Source organism: Solenopsis invicta, chromosome 1, assembly GCF_016802725.1.
Source record: "Solenopsis invicta isolate M01_SB chromosome 1, UNIL_Sinv_3.0, whole genome shotgun sequence".
Lineage (NCBI taxonomy): Eukaryota > Metazoa > Arthropoda > Insecta > Hymenoptera > Formicidae > Solenopsis > Solenopsis invicta.
Window position 1 is genome coordinate 8,399,653 of NC_052664.1, and position 21,122 is coordinate 8,420,774.

General features: G+C 36.2%; 1 protein-coding gene across 2 annotated transcripts in view; it reads left to right on the forward strand.

Annotated features, from left to right (window-relative positions):
- Window positions 1–21,122, forward strand: part of LOC105202144 (glutamate receptor U1) — an 82,585-nt gene that overhangs the window by 14,771 nt on the left and 46,692 nt on the right. For both annotated transcript variants that reach the window (XM_039448106.1, XM_039448110.1), the window contains one exon: window positions 11,956–12,071. In XM_039448106.1, coding sequence (XP_039304040.1) covers window positions 11,956–12,071 — 116 coding nt within the window. The remainder of the gene's footprint in view (window positions 1–11,955; window positions 12,072–21,122) is intronic.

A 21,122-nucleotide genomic window follows, 5' to 3' on the forward strand; every position in this document is an offset into this window, starting at 1 on the left:
ATTATATCTCAATACCAAGCTAGATCAGCTACCTCTACCCCAATCAATAGAAGAATTAAAGGAGATGAGTGACATCCCATATCAAGAAGCTGTTGGCAGCCTAATATATTTATCCGTCATATCCAGACCTGACATCTCTTATGCAGCAACTTCTGTAAATAGATACAACAAAAAATACAGTAAAGCACATTGGTCTGCTGTAAAAAGAGTGTTCAGATATTTGATTAGAACTAAGGACATGAAACTACAATTTCATCGTGACGAAAATCAAGGCATAGAGGCTTTTAGCAATGCAGATTGAGCAAATGATTCAACCGACAGAAAATCAATTTCAAGGAACTGTTTCAAACTACGAGGAGAATTAATATCATGGTCCAGCAAGAGTACTGTTGCTACAGCTACATTTGATACAGAATTTATGGCTATTGCTTTATCTTGCAAAGAAGCTGTACGGTTGAAGCAGTTAGTCGAAGAAATTGACAAAGAGATTGTTCGGGAGCCTATTGTTATCATGTATAATAATCAAAGCGCAATTTCATCTGCAAAGGACTTTAATCGTACATAACGTTCAAAACATATAGACGTTTGATTACATTTTGTCAAAGATTATATAGATGAAAAGTTCATTTCTGTTAAGTATATTAGTACAGATAAAATGATAGCAGACGTATTAACTAAATCATTGTATTTTGCGAAACACTTTTATTGTATTGGAGAAATGGGTTTGCTACCAAAGAATAATTAAAATTTTATGTTGTACGTTCATGGGGGGCTGTTAGAATATATGAACGCACCTCATATCTAGTGCTTTAGTTCACAATCTAGTTCTCTTATAGTTTTTCTTTTTAATATGCTTACATTGGCATCTCTGACTAAATCTTTATATCTATCTTTGTGTTTCATTTATAATAAAAACTAATTATACTCTTTGTTCTCTTTTATTGCCCTAATTTTGCATAAATTAATAAGTAAAATGAAAGCCAATTCGAAATAATAACTATCAATGTTGCTATGTGCTCGTTCGAAATATCTCGTGAAAACTGCGGCGCGCGCTTGGCTCGCGCGCCTTATAAAGCCTTATAAGGAGATTCTTCCAGAAGAATCTAAGCGGGAAACTGACAAATACTCAACAATTTTCCCGTTATACAGCCTTCTAGAAGAATCGCAAATTCCAATCTCGCACAATATTTATTCTTAACATACGTTGAACGCGTGCATTCGATCCGCTATGCTATCGCTTGACGACGGCCGATTCTCGTTCTTCCACTCGCAGCAAACCGACGCCTGAGCGGGAAAGGGAGAGACAATGCCTTGCGCTTTAACTTTGTCCCTTGCGTTATCCCGAACAGTAGCATTGCCGTTTATCGATAGCGCACGTGCTCACAGTTTTTTGTTTCCAGGTTCTTGCTTGAAGTTTGGATCATGAATATGGTTGAAATTGATTTCAATGCCCCCACATTATGAGATTGATTTCACACGACTCCACATTGCATTTAAGATTTTTTCGCCTTCCCCCCCTACCCCGTTCCGCGGGGATAGCAAAACGGGCGTTTTTGATATTACGTGATAGATTGTCTGATACCATTGTAACCCTGCAAATTTCAATCAGAAGTATTTTTCATTAAATACTTTCCGAGTTGTGAGGCTCAAAAGCTACAGTGTACTAACTTCAAACCTCGTAACTCGAAAGGTATTTAACAAAAATAAATTTTCTTCTAGTGTTTTGGAAAGCTCTTGACACCAGCTATTAGATTCTGAAATAAAAAATAAGGTGTTTTCTTTAAAAAAGTTAATGTGATTTCGATATGACCATGACAACGCCATCCAAGGTCAAACTAATAAAATCAATAAAAAGATCTTTTGAAACTCTACAACTTTTATTTGGAACACTTTTTTTTAAAATGCTTAGTTTTCACAATAATCAAAGGATCCGGCACTTTTTGTATACCCTGTATATAAAATTATAGTTTTTTTTTACTGATTTTCACAAATGCGGAATAGCATCTGCAATAACTTTTCTGTTATTTGTTCAAATAAAAATGCAACTAGATAATATATGTCAATATAAAACAATAATTAAATTAAATATGAAAAAATTTTTATTAAGAAAATATTAAAAAAAAAAACATTTTAAAAATATTGTCTGCTCATTGAGTTGTTGATCGAGATTTTTTCATTTATGGACTTATTTCGTTTATCGATAATATTTCTGTTTCTCAAGAATACTGTAATTAAGAAAGAAATCTTTGACTTTAAAATCGAAAGCCCACAAGCATAAATTTCAAATAATTCATATACAAGATGATTTAGAATAATTGTTTGTCCTTAAAGTATCGTATAGCTGAGTCAATTCTGAGATGATTTTTTCTTTGTCAAAATTGTATGCGATGCCTAGTTTTTAAACTAGAAGCAAAAATAATAGGCGATTGTCAAAGCCGCATACGGAAGATAGGCAGGGGCGGCGAGTTCACTGCCCGACGTGGGTGCTTACGTCGGGTACTAGTACCGATCAATTGATTGCTCTCTAATGACAAACGGTATTTTGATACACATTTGCATAAACCACACACATATACACACGCGCGCGCGCGCACGCACGCACGCACACGCACGCACGCACGCACGCACGCACGCACGCACGCACGCACACAAACACACAAACACACACACACACACACACATACACACACTCTCTCTCTCTCTCCCTCCCCTCCCCCCTCCCCCTTTCTCTCACTTATTATCTTGTAGTGAATCGATGCTTTCACACTGTTGCTTATCCACAATTGTAAAATTATTTATCCGTCAAGCTACAGCAGTGTAAAAGCATCGATTCACTACAAGATAATAAGTGAATGAGAGAAAAGGGAGAGGCGAGGAAAAGAGGGAAAGAGAGGGTAGGAGGGAAGGAAGAAGACGGGGCGAGGGAGAAGAGAGAGAGAGAGAGATTGACTTTCATGTTAGCTTTCACAGCTATTTCTTGTACACAATTATTATACATTACCTATATATTAACATTAACATATTCTTTTAACAATCTCTTGAACGTTACTAATTCTCTACATTATTGCTTAATCACAGTGGGTAACGAATTATACATTTTTACACCTTCATAAAAACGGTTTTCTTTAGCACTTCTAGTTTTACGGAAAGTCACTACTAAGTTTCCTGTCTGCCTTGTTTGTCTATTGCATTCTCTTCCCACTATCTCTATTTTATTGTTTAACGCCTCAGAAGCCATGCCATTTAATATTTTAAAGATAAATACATTAACGTTATAACACAATCGTTGTCTTGCAGACATGAACTGTAAGGCATGTAGCATGTGTTCAATTGTTGTAAATCTATTGCACTGCAGAATAACTCTTATGGCACGGTTTTGAGCTGTCTGAAGTTTATTCAATTGCGTTTCACCCATCCCTAATAGAGTAGCACAGTACTCGAAATGAGGTGCTATAATGGACTTGTACACATTACATCTAGTATATGCTGATACGAAGTTACCTATTCTATTTAACTCTTAAACACATAAGTGGATCTAAGAGACCCTATATGAAGTTTCGAACGCTTGCTATGTGAAGACGAAATGAGATAGGAGGTTTGGACCAGGACGTAAAAAAGTTTGAAATCTCCTCTTTCAATTGATATGGTTGATCAATTTTTTTGGTCAACTAGAATTCGGACAGCACGGTAGCAAAGTTTTGTTAGGGTCAATGGGACCCATATAGTGTATGAGTGAAACTTTTTTGTGAATAATCTTATGTAAAAAAACTGGACAAAACACGTTCAAAGTTCAAACAAATCCGTACGCATATGTTACTCTGTCTAAAGTTAAAATACTATAGTGCCGTGGAAAAAAGGACTTTTGTGTAAGATCCAAAATATATTATCAAACATATTAATTTTTAACTTTAGACACCTTGAGTTAATCAAAATTACTTCATATTTACCTTGTTACGTAAGTATATTTTTCAATAGAAATGGCAGTAACATAATTTTTTTTGAAAAAATGATTCTTTAGCTGTAAAACGCCATATTGCAAAGTTTTTAAAAGTTTTTTGTTGCAAAGATACGATTTTTAAAAAAAGTGGATTTTTAGACAACCAAAAATACCTCATATTCTTTGTTATATAATTATACTTTCTAAAAGGAATGACCATAATTTTTTTCAAAGTATGACTCTTTAGCTTTAAAATGTTGTATTTGAAAATTTTTAAAAGTTTTTTGCTGCGGAGATATGGTTTTTTAAAAGAAAAGTGGATTTTTGAATAATTTATAATTTTTGCTTAATGATTTTTCTTTTACAACTTAACAACAAATCATTTTTCGGCAAAGCCGATTATGCAGTTATATCTCTAATATTCTTAACTTTCATGTGAAAAAAAAGTTTATTGACAAATGTTGATTAGAACCAAAGTTATAACTTATCAAAGTTGAAAAAGTCTCCTAGACCGGAAAATGTGTTTACGTATTTTACGGGATTGGTGTGTTTAAGGATTAAAAAGCTAATTTTTTTCCCTATTTTCTTAAGTATAATCGCAGTGGTCCTGAAATCTAAGTCTATCGTCCAGCATTATACTCAAATATTTCATGGTTGATAGCCTATTTCAATTCCATCCAGACACTTCACGGCAGTATTACCTTTTAATTCTTTTCTAATTCTTCTAACTATCATATATTTTGTTTTATTTGCGTTCATTTTTAACTTATTTATACGAGGTGTGTTCAAAAAGTATCGCGAATTTTGAATTTTCGCGGGTTACGTATATTCGAATTTCGATCTTTTTGTGGCGTTATGTTGGTACTCATGTCTCTCACTTATGCCGACAAGCTCGGCCATTTTGAATGTTCACTTAATTGTTGACAGCTGCTTTGCTTGCACGTGTTTTGGATCGTCTTCGATTTTTCCCTATTCAAAAAAATGGATCAAAGAACCTGTATCAAATTTTGTGTGAAAAACGAAATTAAGTGCGCGGATGCATTCCGAATGTTGACTGTGGCATACGGAGAAGCTACCTTGGACCGAAGCAACGTTTATCGGTGGTACAAAATGTTCTCAGAAGGCCGAGAAGATGTGAACGACGAAGAGCGTGCCGGACGCCCGAGCACTTCAACAACAGACGAAAAAATTAATGAAGTGGAGAAAATGGTATTGGCCAATCGTCGAATCACCGTTAGAGAAGTTGCTGAGGACCTAAACATATCGATTGGCTCGTGCCATTCGATTTTTATCAATGATTTGGGCATGAGACGGGTCGCCGCGAAATTCGTACCAAAATTGCTCAATTGCGACCAAAAACAGCATCGCATGAACATTGCTAATGAGATGTTGGACTCTGTCCGCGACGACCCAAATTTGCTCCAGAGGGTCATAACTGGTGACGAATCGTGGGTTTATGGTTATGACGTGGAAACCAAAGCTCAATCATCTCAATGGAAGCTGCCGCACGAACCAAGACCGAAAAAAGCGCGCCAAGTTCGGTCGAATGTGAAAGTTTTGCTGACAGTTTTCTTCGATTGCAGGGGCGTGGTGCATCATGAGTTCTTGCCACAGGGTAGAACGGTCAATAAGGAATATTACCTGCAAGTTATGCGCAATTTGCGCGAAGCAATCCGCCAGAAACGCCCGGATTTGTGGAAGAACAAAAATTGGCTTTTGCACCACGATAACGCCCCTGCTCACACATCGTTGCTTGTGCGCGACTTTTTGGCCAAAAACAACACACTAATGATGCCGCAGCCACCGTATTCCCCAGATCTGGCCCCCTGTGACTTTTTCTTGTTCCCTAAACTGAAGAGGCCCATGAAAGGACGACGTTACGCTACGCTTGACGAGATAAAGACGGCATCGAAGGAGGAGCTGAACAAGATAAAAAAAAATGATTTTTTGAAGTGCTTCGAAGATTGGAAAAACCGTCGGCACAAGTGTATAATATCTCATGGGGATTACTTTGAAGGGGACAAAATAGATATTCATGAATAAATAAATAATTTTTGAAAAAACACAAAATTCGCGATACTTTTTGAACACACCTCGTATTCATCTAATGTTCAATTACATTAAAAGCCATATTCATTTTTACCTCTACATCCGCACTACTTTCTCCACTTACATATATAAGCGTGTCATCTGCAAACATTTTTATATTGCATTCTTCTGGACAGACTTTAATTATATCATTTATATGTATTATAAATAGCAAAGATCCTAGTACTAAACCTTGTGGCACTCCGTATTCTGTAGACAATAATTTAGACCATATCTAATTGAATCGTACCTGTTGTTTCCTATTATTTAAATATAATTTGAACCACTCTAAAGTTATTCCTCTAATTCCGTATTGATACATTTTTTCTAACAATCTTTCTCTCTCTATTGTTTTAAACGCTCTTTTAAGATCCAGGAAGATTACTCCTACCATTTTTCCTTCGCTCACTATTAATTTTCATTCGTCTATGACAGATTGAATCGCTGTTTTATACGAATAATATTTTTTAAATCCCGCCTGCTCTGTTATAATACCGTTTGCTTCTAAGTATGTTTCAAGTTGTCCTTTTACTACTAATTCTAGCACTTTCTCATATACTGGTAACATATTAATAGGCTTATATTCGCTCGCTTTTTTGGCTTTATCTATCTTTGGGATCGGTATTAAAGTAGAGGTTTTTCAACGTTTCGTCAGTGACCTTCTCTTAAAGAATTATTTATTAAAATCGCAAATTCTTCTTTTATTACAGGAAAAACTATTTTCAATACATTACTAGTTATCCCTTCTGCCGTACCTTTCTTTTTCGGTAATCCTGTAACGTTACGCCTTTCCGCCGCCGAACGCAACGCGTAAGATCAAACACGCGCGCGCGTTTAGCTAAGCATGCCGCGATCACGCGCTACCATGCGTGCCGCGCGCCGCGCTCGGCAAGCGTCCCTACTCCGACCGGCCCCACCACGCGCGCTGACTAGTACATACGACCGCGCGGACTGCTATATAAGCCGGCAGCGAGCAGCCGAGGAGAGATCCGTCCGAACATCCAATCTCATCGGATCCTTTCCAGCGCTGGGCATACTCGGCGCCTCCTAGCTCGGGGATTCTCGAGCACCTCCTCGGGAACGGGCATTCTCGTTCCAACCTTCCCGCGACGGGTAAAACCGTCGTCCCCGAGGCCGGGTATGCTCGGCCAATCCGATCCGCTCAGCCGCGCGACGGGCATTCTCGTCGCGCAGGCCATCCAATCCGATCAGCCGTGTGACGGGCATTCTTGTCACGCGGCCAATCCGGACCGTCCGGCCGGGCGACGGGCATTCCCGTACGTCCGGCTAAATCCGATCCGAATCCGTTGCGCCGTACGGCGGGTATTCTCCCCGCACGGCAATTCCGTTTCCGTACAGCCGGACGACGGGCATTCTCGTCGTCCGGCCACCCCGACCAGACCGTTCCGAGTGTCCCCGGGAATTCTCGGGGACCGTCCGCGCCGACACCGTTCCAGTGTCCGCCACCGTACCTCCCGGGCTAACCCCGCGAGATGAGGCCGAACCGGCCGACCCCGTCGACAGCCCGCGCACAGCGCGAGGGCGTCGAGTACCGAGACCGTAACCGGTCACCCGCACGGGCCAATCGGGCCCCGAGCACGGCATTAGAGTGGACCGCCGCGCGGCCACTCTAACAAACGGATACCGTACGCATAGAGCGTAAACCGAAGCCGTCCGTAGATCACACGACTCATCCGAGTCGTTACATTGCGATAACCGCGAGTCCGTTCCGACATCGCACGTTCCGCCGCGAACTATGTATATAGATCTATGTTGTTAAACCGAGCAACCCCGCTTGCTACTTCCGCGCGCAAAGCGCCTAGTCACTATCCGTCCGTTTCCGAATTGTTAAAGTCCTTTCCGTTTAGATATTAAGTACCGCGCAAATACGTTGCGACTGTTCTCTTAAATTCACGCGGGCCGACGACCGCGCAGTTAAGTGCCGCGACACTATTCGAATACCACGTGATCGTTCTCTTGATTTCCCGCGGGCCGACGACCGCGCAATTGAGGGCCGTAATGTTGTACAAGGAGCTCAGTATTATCCGATAACGATATCGGAACTGTATAATTTCATTTTGTACTAAAGTATCGCTAAATATATTTGACCTCTTTCATTTTTACTACCAAAATACGGCATTATCATTTCGACACGAACCCGGACATCCGGCGAGCACATCCGAGCATCCGATCCTGAACCTAAAATCCCGTAACCGACACCGAGAAAGTACCAGCGTTACAATCCCATAACGATTTTTTTTAGCTACTCTAGTGTAACAACCTCAAAACTTTCCACAATTTCTTTGTTTTCAATAGTATAAATAGTTTTCTTATTTCAATTCATCTAATATTCAATTACATACCTTTATAGAGTTTACTATACTATTAATACTTTGTTTATAATATAAATTAAATTTACCAGCTATATTGCATTCTTTGGTATCACCTAAGATCTCAAAATTTATATTTCCTACTTCCTTTATATCTACTGGCTTGCCCCTAATTACTTCTTTAAAGGTTTTCAACATAGTCGTATGATTTTCTTTATTAAGATCTATCATACTTTAATAATATTCTTTATTATTTTTCCTGATTAATTTTATTACTCTATTTTTTTTAATTTTATACCAATTTTGTTCGGTATTGTCATACAATGCTTTCCTATATGCCTTATTCCTCCTATTTGCCTTTCTTATCTCATCTGAGAACCATTTTTTCCCTTCCCATACTTTCGGAATTCTAAATTTTTTCTTTGGTGTCATTACATCTAACACATTTACTATACTGTTAACAAATTTTGTTTCACTCACACTCATATATTCACATTGCCATCCCTGACTTTCTTGTAATTTGTTTTTTACTAATATAACAAATTTATCTTCATCGAACTTTTTGTAATTTTTAGCGCTAAATTTCGTATATTTACTTTCAATTTTACTCACACTCAACTCAACTTTCAGCCACGCATGGTCCGTAATCTTAGGTTCATGAATTACTTCTACTATTTTATTATTATTAGAGAAAATTAAATCTATAATTGTCTGACGTGTTGACGTGTTGACGTGAGGCGACTGCTGCGCTCAAATGACTGACAACAATACACGAACAACATATTTAAATTTTCTCTCTCTTTCTCTCTCTCTCTCTCTTTCTCTCTTTCTTTGTCATTTTAAAAATACTATATTTAACTTGTTAAATATCGAGATGACCGTGAAATCTTCAAATTTACATTATTATAATAAATGTACGCACGAATAATAAAATTTAATGCAAATGGTGTAGAAAATTAGTGTAAATAGTAGGATGTCAGGATGAATAAAGAATTCAGTTCGAGAGGTCTTTGTTTGAAAGTAAAGTTTAGATATATTAGATATTTAGAGTCACCTTTGTACAGTTTTTCACTAACACTTATGCGGTAATTCGGGTCGGCGTTAGACTATTTTCGCTCGGATCGCTATTCGGTTTGCTCGCTAGGACTCGAATCCTCGCACGCTGCTCTGATATCATCGCCTTTGCCCGCGGTTTCCCCTCCTTGGGCCTAGCCCAAACTTACATTTCATCAATCGCCTTGGGAGCGCATCTGCTGCCTAGTGCCATCTGGCTATGCTTGCCTAGGCTCCGCTATCTTACAATATCATGCTCTATACAATATTATATCTTACAATAGGATTACTTAAATATTATTTGCAAGTTAGAAGTAGCACATTTAAAACACATAAGAAAGAATATTTTTATGGTTTTTGCAAATAATAAAAAATAAAAAATAAATAAAATACTTAGAAAAAATTTGATTTTGATAAAATCAATTTTTAAATATTTTGAATAAATAATAATTATTTTGATAAAGTCATTTATAGATTATACAATTTTTAACAAATAATGATAAACATGCATTTGCAACATTTTTCTAATAAATTTTATTAATGTAAATCATATTAATCAATAATTTTATTTTAAATTGCCGCGTTTTGACTTATGGTTTTAACTAATTATTCAACACTGTTATACCAACGTAACCAATAACATCCAGTCAACTGTTTGATATCGTCGAGTGAACACGTGTTGTGTGATCGTAACGTAAATACGTATTTCTTCGAGTAATTTTAACGAATGAATGATTGTAGTGATCAGTAGTGATTAAGGACGTTTACCGGCTGTAATCGTAGCCAAAAGTTTACTGCACGCTCACTTCTCGGTGCATAGCGCATCTCTTCCCCCACTCCGCTTCCCATGCAAATACATTTTTTGTTGAGTGTACTCACGGAAACAAGCAAACGGAGTTCGATGTCTTGTATGTATACACGCACACTGCCTTGCGTTGAGAAAAGCTTAGACCCGGCAACGTTGCGGATAGGAGTGAAAGAGAGAGTGACACGGACAGGAGCTGCGTAACGTCAAGCGTCAGGCATGTGTTAGTGAGGTTAAAGGACGACCAACGCGTACAATGTCTCATCAATATCGCAGATCGAATGGCAGATTCGTGAAAAAAAAAAAGATTAGACAGTGAGTTACTATGTACGCGCGCGGCGTTGTCGCGTCTTAGCGGTGGCTCTTCTTTCATGCGGCGACTCGCTTCGAAGTGCTGTCGGATACACCACTTCGAACTTCGATAACTCAACAACGGCACCGCTACGAATACCCGTTTTTTTTAATGTTGTTTATAGCATCGCCCTGCATCATATCCTACTTTTTCAGAAAAATCGTATAGATATCACAGTCGCTATGAATTAAAATGTCACTTCAGCGCACGCTTGGGCTATACCTTACATGTTAAAAGCTGCAACTTTGAAAATTAATAACTCGAATTCGGTTCCGCTATGTTTCCTGGAATTTAGGGGATGTATCGATAATGATATTAATAGCATACAGTTTAAATTTGAAGCATTTTGTATAGAAATCGATTAGCCGGTGAACGTCCTTAATAGTAATTAATAAAATCGATTGATCGGTTTGTCGCGTCTTTCCGCATTTATCGATCAAATGATTAAATAGTGCAAATATGGTGAAATGTGAAACAACTTCAAGGGATAGACCCGGATAGAGGACAAATTTTAATTGAACTGTCGCATCGTGGAAACAATAAGATGATCGCCGTGTAAAATGTTGCGTGAGTAAACATGCTCAAACTTGTTTGAACGCCACCCCCCTCCCCTTACTCCCCTCTCTCTCTCATTCTCTCTTCTTCTTTCCTTTCTTGTGTGTTTTAAATGTGCTATTTTTAACTTGCAAATGATATTAAGTAATCCCATTTGCATTAAATTTTATTATGCGCGGGCGTACATTCATTATAATAATGTAAACTTGAAGATTTCACGATCATCTCGATATTTGACGGCCGGATGAAAGAGATCGATATTTGACAAGTTAAATATAGCATAATAAAGTGACAGAGAGAGAGAGAGAGAGACAGAGAAAGTTTAAATAGAAATGTGTTGTTCGTGTATTGTTATCAGTCATTTGAGCGCAGCAAGCGCCTCACGGAAACACCCGCGTGTAACGGGCCGCACCTGTCTACCACTTGTATCCGACCCGCCATACGCTAATTAATTCTTGTTATAATTTGAAAATTAAACTCCGGACAAATTTTTGTCAAAGGAAAAATCGTCTCAGATTTCAATTACGAATATGCAAGTTTTGAGGCCAATATGTTATTTTGAATCACTCTGTATACAGTTTATTTTATTATAAAAGTTTATTAAACCATATGATTTTTAGCATACTTAATGAATTTTCCATATTTGAAATTTTTTTATTTGAAAACCAGAACTTTCAAATCTATACAATATTTTTGAATGCTACTGTACATGTATAATAACATACATAACATTGTATATAAAATCACATATTGTATTGTTGAGTATTAATATCCTGTTATAATTGTTTATTAACATTCACTTTTAATTATGTTATACATTTTTTTATCTTTGCAGATAACAAATCCTGATACGATCAATCATTTGACTGATTTTGAGTATAATACCATAGATCCAATTACAAAGGCTAATTATATTTGGTTGGTCCATTTAGTTAGCCGGATGAATGCAACGTGAGTCTTTTTTCCTCACGATAAAATATGAGAATATCAATAAAATGTTTATAAAATAAATTTGATGACAATAAAATCGAGTTTATTAATTACACAGGCCTATAAAAAATTTTGTTTTTGATTCAGAAACATGTAATCCTGAAGTTTTTTACCATGTTAAAATCAAATTGATAGTTTGTTTAATCTAAATTGTTTCATCATGTTAGGTTTTCGAAAAAAATCCTGTTTACGTTAAAATATCTTGTAAACTTGATGTGATAGAGAATTATAGGCTATTGCAAGTATTCCGTCAATATATATATTCTTTATTTTACTATGTTGACACATTTATAAAACCTCATACGTAACTTTCGTAAATTTTTTTTGTGTTAAGGGGGCATATACATTCAGGAGGCCAAAAAATGGCAATTTTCTAGACTTTTTTTGAAACTGATTGAATCAGTGAAATTTGGCGTGAATTAGAAACTCACTGATTTAGACAGTGACGAAGCTGTTGGAGTTATCGAATTGGGGTTTTTTTTAGTTAAAAAGATACATTTTGAAGAAACTTTATTGTTTTTATGAAGAAATTGCGCAAATAGAAATATGGAGTCGTGAAGAGGTAGCCCTGAAAAAATCGCCCAAAACGGTACCAAGTGTACCTTCGCCAAAAATCAACTAAAAAGAATGTTTATGGAATCTTAAAATATATAATAATATCTTTGACGTATCGGAGCCGATTTCAAAAATATCAATTTTTGACAAAATGGTGGGCGTTTAAACTTAAAGTTGCGATTTTTAAGATAAAATTTGTGGGGTTTTCTCGCTCCTCCCAAAAAACTATGAGGTCTAAAAAAAACCCCCCTCCAATACGTGATAGATAATCATGTGTAGAATAGCCAGTATAAATTTCAAACAAATCGGTTTAGTGGTTGTCGAGATATTTCTGGTACCAGTTTGTCTAGTAGCAAAATGTCGTTTCGAGAAAAACGCGTTTGAATATTCAACATACGTTTTTAATAAAACATGAAATTTTTTTAACTTACACAGAGTTGCCAATTCCAGGGCCATAATACAAGTCCTTTACAGTAGATGCACATATCGTGTAAATTTTGTTGTCGGCGTCCTATTCACGCTTCTTTCGTCTGTTCCTGCGTGCATACTTCGGCTTGTGCTATGCGGCGATCATCTTCGCGCGCAGCATATTGGTGTGCATTTGGTCCGAGAGAAATGCCCATAATGCTCATTATTTGTAATATTGAAGTTATACTATCGTTGAATATGCAAGCAGCTATGTCTGCAGCAATTTTTACTGTAATAGCACCGCTGTGCATTGTCTTTGAGGCTATTTTCCAAATTATATTGTTAAAATTTTTATTACTTTTTTGAGTATAGCCACCAACACAGCATTCCAATAATGCGTCTTTACTGAAGTATTAGACACGAAACCGAAGGGACGGGCCGTGGTCCAACCATGATATCTCAGCAGCGCATGGCGCGCGGCGTGGTGCGGCGCGCCACTGTGTTATCAGGGAAAAACTTCATTATTTTTCCGATTTTTGATTTGAAATTTTCACCAGTCATTCTCGAAATATTAAACATTATAAATATGTAATAATCAAAAAATCAAATTTTTTTTACTTTCCTGAGTGTATATGCCCCCTTAAATTTAAAATTTAATTGGAAAAAATATCAACATTATTTTAAATTTATAATTTTTAAAATAATTAATTGTAGAAGAAAAATAAACAAACATCTGAATGTGAATGTAAATAATTTTATTACAAAATTTCGTTATTTAAGTATTGCGGATTTATTATAAAATTAACTTATTTCGATGCGGAACAATTACTTGGATGATAAACATCATAAAAACATTTAAAGCATATAAATTTTCTACAGTTTGAGCAATGAATAAATGAAGGAGTATCACACATACATTTATTTTGCCTTTACAAATAACTTATATATTATTATTATTATTACTTATTTATTATTTCAAATGTTATTATTTAAATTAAAATTTCCTTCAAATTAAATTTAAATTAATGTTTAAAATGTGATATTAAATTAAATTTTCTGTTTTAAAAATTTGCATACTATAACAATATCATCAAAATAAATAAATATAAATAAAACCATTTCTAAAAAAAAATTATTGCTTACCTTCGGGAGCAAACCCGGATTTCACGATTATGAAGCAAGCACCTAACTCACGAAGCTAATTGCACTGTTTGGAAGAACAATTACCGGGAAGACTCACATGGCGCGCCACGAATATGGCCCTTCGAATATGGCCAATTTTCACAAATTTATTTCTCCGAAACTAAGGCCTATTCGATCAAACGCCGGAAGACGTAAACTTTTCTCCGTCTCCAGAATAATTAAAAAAATTGAGATCGAAATCCCAGGGTGAATTACTTGGTTCTTCCCTTATTAGCCAACTCGACCATTGAGGCTGATATTTCTCGCAATAATCGACTATGAGTTATAACGCTTTCCAAGGCAGCGTGATTTTAAAGTAGATATTTGAGATATTTGACCGTTACTGAAACAACACACCTTAGACAAGAATGCCTTCTACGCATTTTTTGCAATAAATTCTTTACAGTTTTTCAAGGAGGGAAAGAGTTAATATTAATTTTAATTTTAATAATACGTGATATTTCTTAATTTTGTTCAATGTAGGGTTGTGGTATGATTGAAAAAATAATTTGGCGTGCAGTTTATTGAATTTGAGGAAAGTATATAAAATCACACAAATAATACAAGCACAAAGATCTTGCTGCGACCGTAGAAGGCACTCGTGTCTAAGCTGTGTTGTTTCAGTAACGGTCAAATATCTCTCAATTTCTTATCGAGTGATGAACAATACAGAGCACTAATTAAAACTCTAAACGAATAAAATATTTAATGGTACTCTTATGTAAATAAGTAGAAGAAATCAATTAAAATCATAGTTACTGCATCACACAAATAAGCCTGAGGACGTACATAGTCAAGAATCTACTTGGCAGGAGATACAAAATGATAAATGCAGTCAATAGACTAAAATGGAAAACTAAAGTGCCATTAAATATGTTTATGGTAACTTATAGACATGATAAAGATGTTAACAAAATTTGTAATTAAGATTATAATGGGAACTATAAGGTTCCCATTATAATGAAATGCAACGTCTTAAAAAATTCAAGCTGGTACCTCAATGCAAAAGATGCCAGATGCTTACGAACACACTCAGCACTATTGTATTAAGAATCCTAGATACGTTAAGTGTGTTGGTAGGTTAATCGCCCATTGCAAAATGTCAAAGAATGCTGAACTGAAGTGTGTACATTGTGGTAAAAATTATTCTGCTAACTACTGAAGCTATTAAATAGCTAAGAAAATACAAAGAATAACCCTGGTAAAAATTACAGACAAAAACGGATAGCAACGGACAGGATTTCTATTCGTTTCTAACTGCAAGCTGTTTGTTCTATCTGCAAATATAACATGCGGATAGAAAAGGTCTTATCCATCTCTATCTGCATCTTGTCCATAATAACCTCTGATAGCCAAATACAGTGAATTTGCTATTATATTGCAAACAACTGTTGCAGAATACAATAAGATAAGAAGAAGAACCAAAAAGGGAAAAGCACATGTACAGTCGTGTTCATTATAGTTGCGACACTTTTTCTTAGATGCGTTTCTGAACGCGCAACTATAACGAGAGCTGAGGACATGATTGGTTCTTACTTGTGGATCCAGCCAATTACGTTCGCCACTCGATGAGCAAGGCTACATTCCAAAAACCATCAAAGAAAAAGTGTCGCAACTATAATGAAAACGACTGTACAGATAAGCACAATTAGAGACCCTCTAATAAGAGTCGCGACACGAGCCGACTTTTGTAGGCTGGGTAGTAATATAGTCGATCTTCAAGACAGAGAGGGAAATATATTAGACAAATATGTTTCGAGTTCAAATAATTATACGATGTTTCAAGTCAAAATAATTATGTATAGTCAAGTCAGATTAATTAAAAGTTACTGTACTTTGTTTTTTCTTATTTTTTTTAATTTCAAAGAGTATCAAATTCAAAATTATGAAATTCGTGCAAATCATTATATCATTGTATTCATAAGAACATCCGTTTTACGCGTCGTATCCGGTCGAGAATATTCTGTCTCGTTGGTTATTCGAAAGTAAGAATACGAGAAACGTCGACGATAACGATAATAATATTTTGTATGCGAAGCAAATAAGTTTTTGTCGTGGTCGTCCGTACACGCAAAGAAAGGTCGGACAAGGCAAATAGTGAGTTTACCGATCTGGTCCGGTTGCCGTTTTAAATTGTCGATGACGATACAGTAATTAGTCCATCCAAGCCAATGAGACATTTTCCCGCCAAATTCGCTTCTCCCGGCTTTCCTTCGCTTAAACCAGAGCAGGGAGGTTTGCTCTCTCTGCGAGAGATCCGCAGATTCAGATTCGAGTAGCGACGCGAGTAAATCCCATCGTACCCGTAACCAAGCGATACAAAATTGGGAACTGTCTAGAGTTATAAGGCGCGCGTGTATGCGTTAGTTGTCGATACGCGCTTATTGAATAAAATTGCGCGGACGCTCTTATTAAACGATACAGAGACATTGTAAACAATTAAGTGATTAAAGACGAGTAACTTTGAACCTTTAATTACATTGAGTGATCACTCTGTTCGCATTCTTTTCATCTCCCGCCTCCCATTTTTCTCATTATATAAAAGTTACGTTACCGTTGTCGCTCGCGCTTTCGTGTCGGACTCGCTCTCGTAATCGCGCGCTCAGAACTGTATCTAGTCCGAGCGCTCATAAAATTAATTGCTCACACAGTTCTCGCTTGTGCTCTATTCGGAGTGAATTCCGGCAATTCAACTCGCGTCTCACGTAACATTAAACAGACAGAGAAGAAAATACGAGGTGTGTTCAAAAAGTATCGCGAATTTTGTGTTTTTTCAAAAATTATTTATTTATTCATGAATATCTATTTTGTCCCCTTCAAAGTAATCCCCATGAGATATTATACACTTGTGCCGACGGTTTTTCCAATCTTCGAAGCACTTCAAAAAATCATTTTTTTTTATCTTGTTCAGCTCCTCCTTCGATGCCGTCTTTATCTCGTCAAGCGTAGCGTAACGTCGTCCTTTCATGGGCCTCTTCAGTTTAGGGAACAAGAAAAAGTCACAGGGGGCCAGATCTGGGGAATACGGTGGCTGCGGCATCATTAGTGTGTTGTTTTTGGCCAAAAAGTCGCGCACAAGCAACGATGTGTGAGCAGGGGCGTTATCGTGGTGCAAAAGCCAATTTTTGTTCTTCCACAAATCCAGGCGTTTCTGGCGGATTGCTTCGCGCAAATTGCGCATAACTTGCAGGTAATATTCCTTATTGACCGTTCTACCCTGTGGCAAGAACTCATGATGCACCACGCCCCTGCAATCGAAGAAAACTGTCAGCAAAACTTTCACATTCGACCGAACTTGGCGCGCTTTTTTCGGTCTTGGTTCGTGCGGCAGCTTCCATTGAGATGATTGAGCTTTGGTTTCCACGTCATAACCATAAACCCACGATTCGTCACCAGTTATGACCCTCTGGAGCAAATTTGGGTCGTCGCGGACAGAGTCCAACATCTCATTAGCAATGTTCATGCGATGCTGTTTTTGGTCGCAATTGAGCAATTTTGGTACGAATTTCGCGGCGACCCGTCTCATGCCCAAATCATTGATAAAAATCGAATGGCACGAGCCAATCGATATGTTTAGGTCCTCAGCAACTTCTCTAACGGTGATTCGACGATTGGCCAATACCATTTTCTCCACTTCATTAATTTTTTCGTCTGTTGTTGAAGTGCTCGGGCGTCCGGCACGCTCTTCGTCGTTCACATCTTCTCGGCCTTCTGAGAACATTTTGTACCACCGATAAACGTTGCTTCGGTCCAAGGTAGCTTCTCCGTATGCCACAGTCAACATTCGGAATGCATCCGCTCACTTAATTTCGTTTTTCACACAAAATTTGATACAGGTTCTTTGATCCATTTTTTTGAATAGGTAAAAATCGAAGACGATCCAAAACACGTGCAAGCAAAGCAGCTGTCAACAATTAAGTGAACATTCAAAATGGCCGAGCTTGTCGGCATAAGTGAGAGACATGAGTACCAACATAACGCCACAAAAAGATCGAAATTCGAATATACGTAACCCGCGAAAATTCAAAATTCGCGATACTTTTTGAACACACCTCGTATGATGCTGATACAAAATCGCTAATATTTTAAGGTTATGTTGTTGCCAGATGTCCAACCTTACGATATAACATTTTACAACAGACAATTTCAATCATAACATATTAGTGGCGCCATTTTTTGTAAAACGGCGGAAACTTATTTATACTCCTAATATAAATTATCATGAAGAATTAGAATATAAAACTTATCATATAATACAAGTGACTAGCATTTGTGTTAAAACTAAAAATCAACTACTCAATATATGTTCGGTTTATTATCCACCGAAATACTTTATTAAAAGAGAACAATATTCAGATTTACTTGGACATCTAGAGCATAGGTTTATCATCGGTGGTGACTTCAATACAAAGAATACGTACTGGGGATCGAGGCTGACCACAACCAAAGGAAAGGAGCTACTAGAAGCAAAAAAAGAGAATAACTGCGCATCATTATCCTTAGGAAAGCTTACGCACTGGTTAATAAATCCAAACAAAATTCCAGACCTTATTGATTTCTTTATGAATGTATTTCTTTGTTAAAAATATAGATACAAACTTCATTCTAGTAAAAGAAGAAGTTGGGATATGAATTTGGATCATTCGCCGATAACCTTAACAGTCATTAAAAGTATTATCAAAAAAAGCCAATCCTACACTGGTTAATAAATTTACAGATTAGGAGAACTTTAGAATTAACTTAGAGACAGAGGAAAAAATTAACCTCTCAGTGACACTGTGTAACAAGGGAAAGCTGGAAAAACAGCTAAAAATATTAATTGAAAACATACAAGCTGCATGAGAAAATACTCTCAAAATATAAAAGAAAACTATAGGAAATAACTATTCAAAAAAATTACAAAAATTTATTAATGAAAAAAAAAATTAAAAAGAATATGGTAGCAATCAAGAACTTTGCAAAATAAAACTAGACTAAACAACGCTACTCAGCAACTAAAAAGAGAGATTTAAAAAATTAAAAACAAATCTATCAATGCTTACTTAATCTTTGGTTGCTCGCGCGAGGTGTCACGAATCCCAGCGCGCATTGTATTTTTATGTAACTTTTTTAGACGCAAGTAACTAAGGGTTAAGAGAGATGACTAGTAACAGCAATACAGATTATTCACCCTAGAAAGCCATGAAAAACTTGAAAATACCAATAATCCAATCCTCTCCAATTATGCAAGAAGACAGATAGTGCACAAGAAATAATCAACAAAAAGCAAAAAGATTTGCTAGGCACCTGGAAAATATATTTCAACCTAATGAATAACTAGACAATGAAACAGATTGGTTACAAACGATTCAAGACAGAATAAAAACCACTTCAGTAACATCTAAAGAATTAAAAATTGATAAAAATAAAATAGAACAATAATTTGAAGAAAGCTGTTATCAAATTATGTTGAAATTTTATTGAAAGAGTAACATCAAAAAGACCTGTTTTTTGACCCATTTCTTGGATCTCGAATTTCAAACTCTTTTTTATGCCAAATACTATATAATGGAACATTAATCTCACAGAAATTTTAAGATGAGCATAAGCGCGGTTCCGGAGATATAAAGGGTTGAAAGTGATGGTTTCTTACAACACAGAGCGCCGTTTTTAGACTTCTTTTTTGTTGTTCGAATAAAAGTTACTATTTCCTATGTATTTTTGCGCGCTGAACACAAATTTGGTAAGCAAATTGCTCTATCACATCAGATTTCTTAGAAAAATGTCAAAAATGATTATTTTTACTTCACTATGGCGTTAGAAAAAATTTGTTTTGTATCTATCTAAAAATCTATCTAAAAAATATATATGTACAGGGCCGTTCAAAATAACATATTAGTCCCGTTACTTGCATATTCGTAATCAAATTCTGAGACAATTTTTCCTTTAGCAAAAATTTGTCCGGAGCTTAGTTTTCAAATTATAAGAAGAATTAGTTAGCGTATGACGGATCGGATACAAGTGGTAGACAGGGGGCGGCGCGACTCATTGCTACACGCGGGTGTTTTCGTAAAGCGCCTGCTGCACTCAAATGACTGACAACAGTACACGGACCACACATTCCTATTTAAACTTTCTCTCTCTCTCTCTCTCTCTCTCTCTCTGTCACTTTATTATGCTATATTTATAGCTTATGCTCATCTTAAAATTTCTCTAGGATTAATGTTCCATTATATAATAGTATTTGGCATAAAAAAAAGTTTGAAATTCGAAGTCCAAGAAATGGGCCAAATTTGGTGTTATTTTATAACTTTTGCTGAAATTTTATTGAATAGTGTTCCGCAACATAAAATAATTTCAAAAAATATGTAATAATGTTTCAATTAATTTTTCGATTAAATTTTTTCATCTGGAAGAATACAAGGAGCAGCATTATATGATTTTTTAATCTTGTTTTGAGTATGCTTTGAAACGAAAATATTTTGTCCTATGAAAGCATTTCTCGAAAACGAGTCCCTAAAATTGGGATTCAAGGCAAAAGTACATAAGATTTATTTTTATAGTAGAAAATTTTATTTATTAAACATTGTCATCAATTTTTAATTATAATAACGTTTGAGTCGAATAAAAATATTTGTAAAAATATGTAATTTTTTCAAAAATTGATTAAATTGCGTTAAAATTGTGCTGAAATTTAGTTGATAAATTGTTTCAAAACATATAGAACAATTTCAGAAAACGTTCACTTGAATTTTAACAAATTTTTCTGCCAAGATTTTTTTCACCAGAACCCTTAAGACCATTTTACATAAGACACAGTTTGCAAATTGCAAATGCGGACGTGACAATTAAGCAAAAGTGCAAAATAGTATTATTAACGCTTTTGAT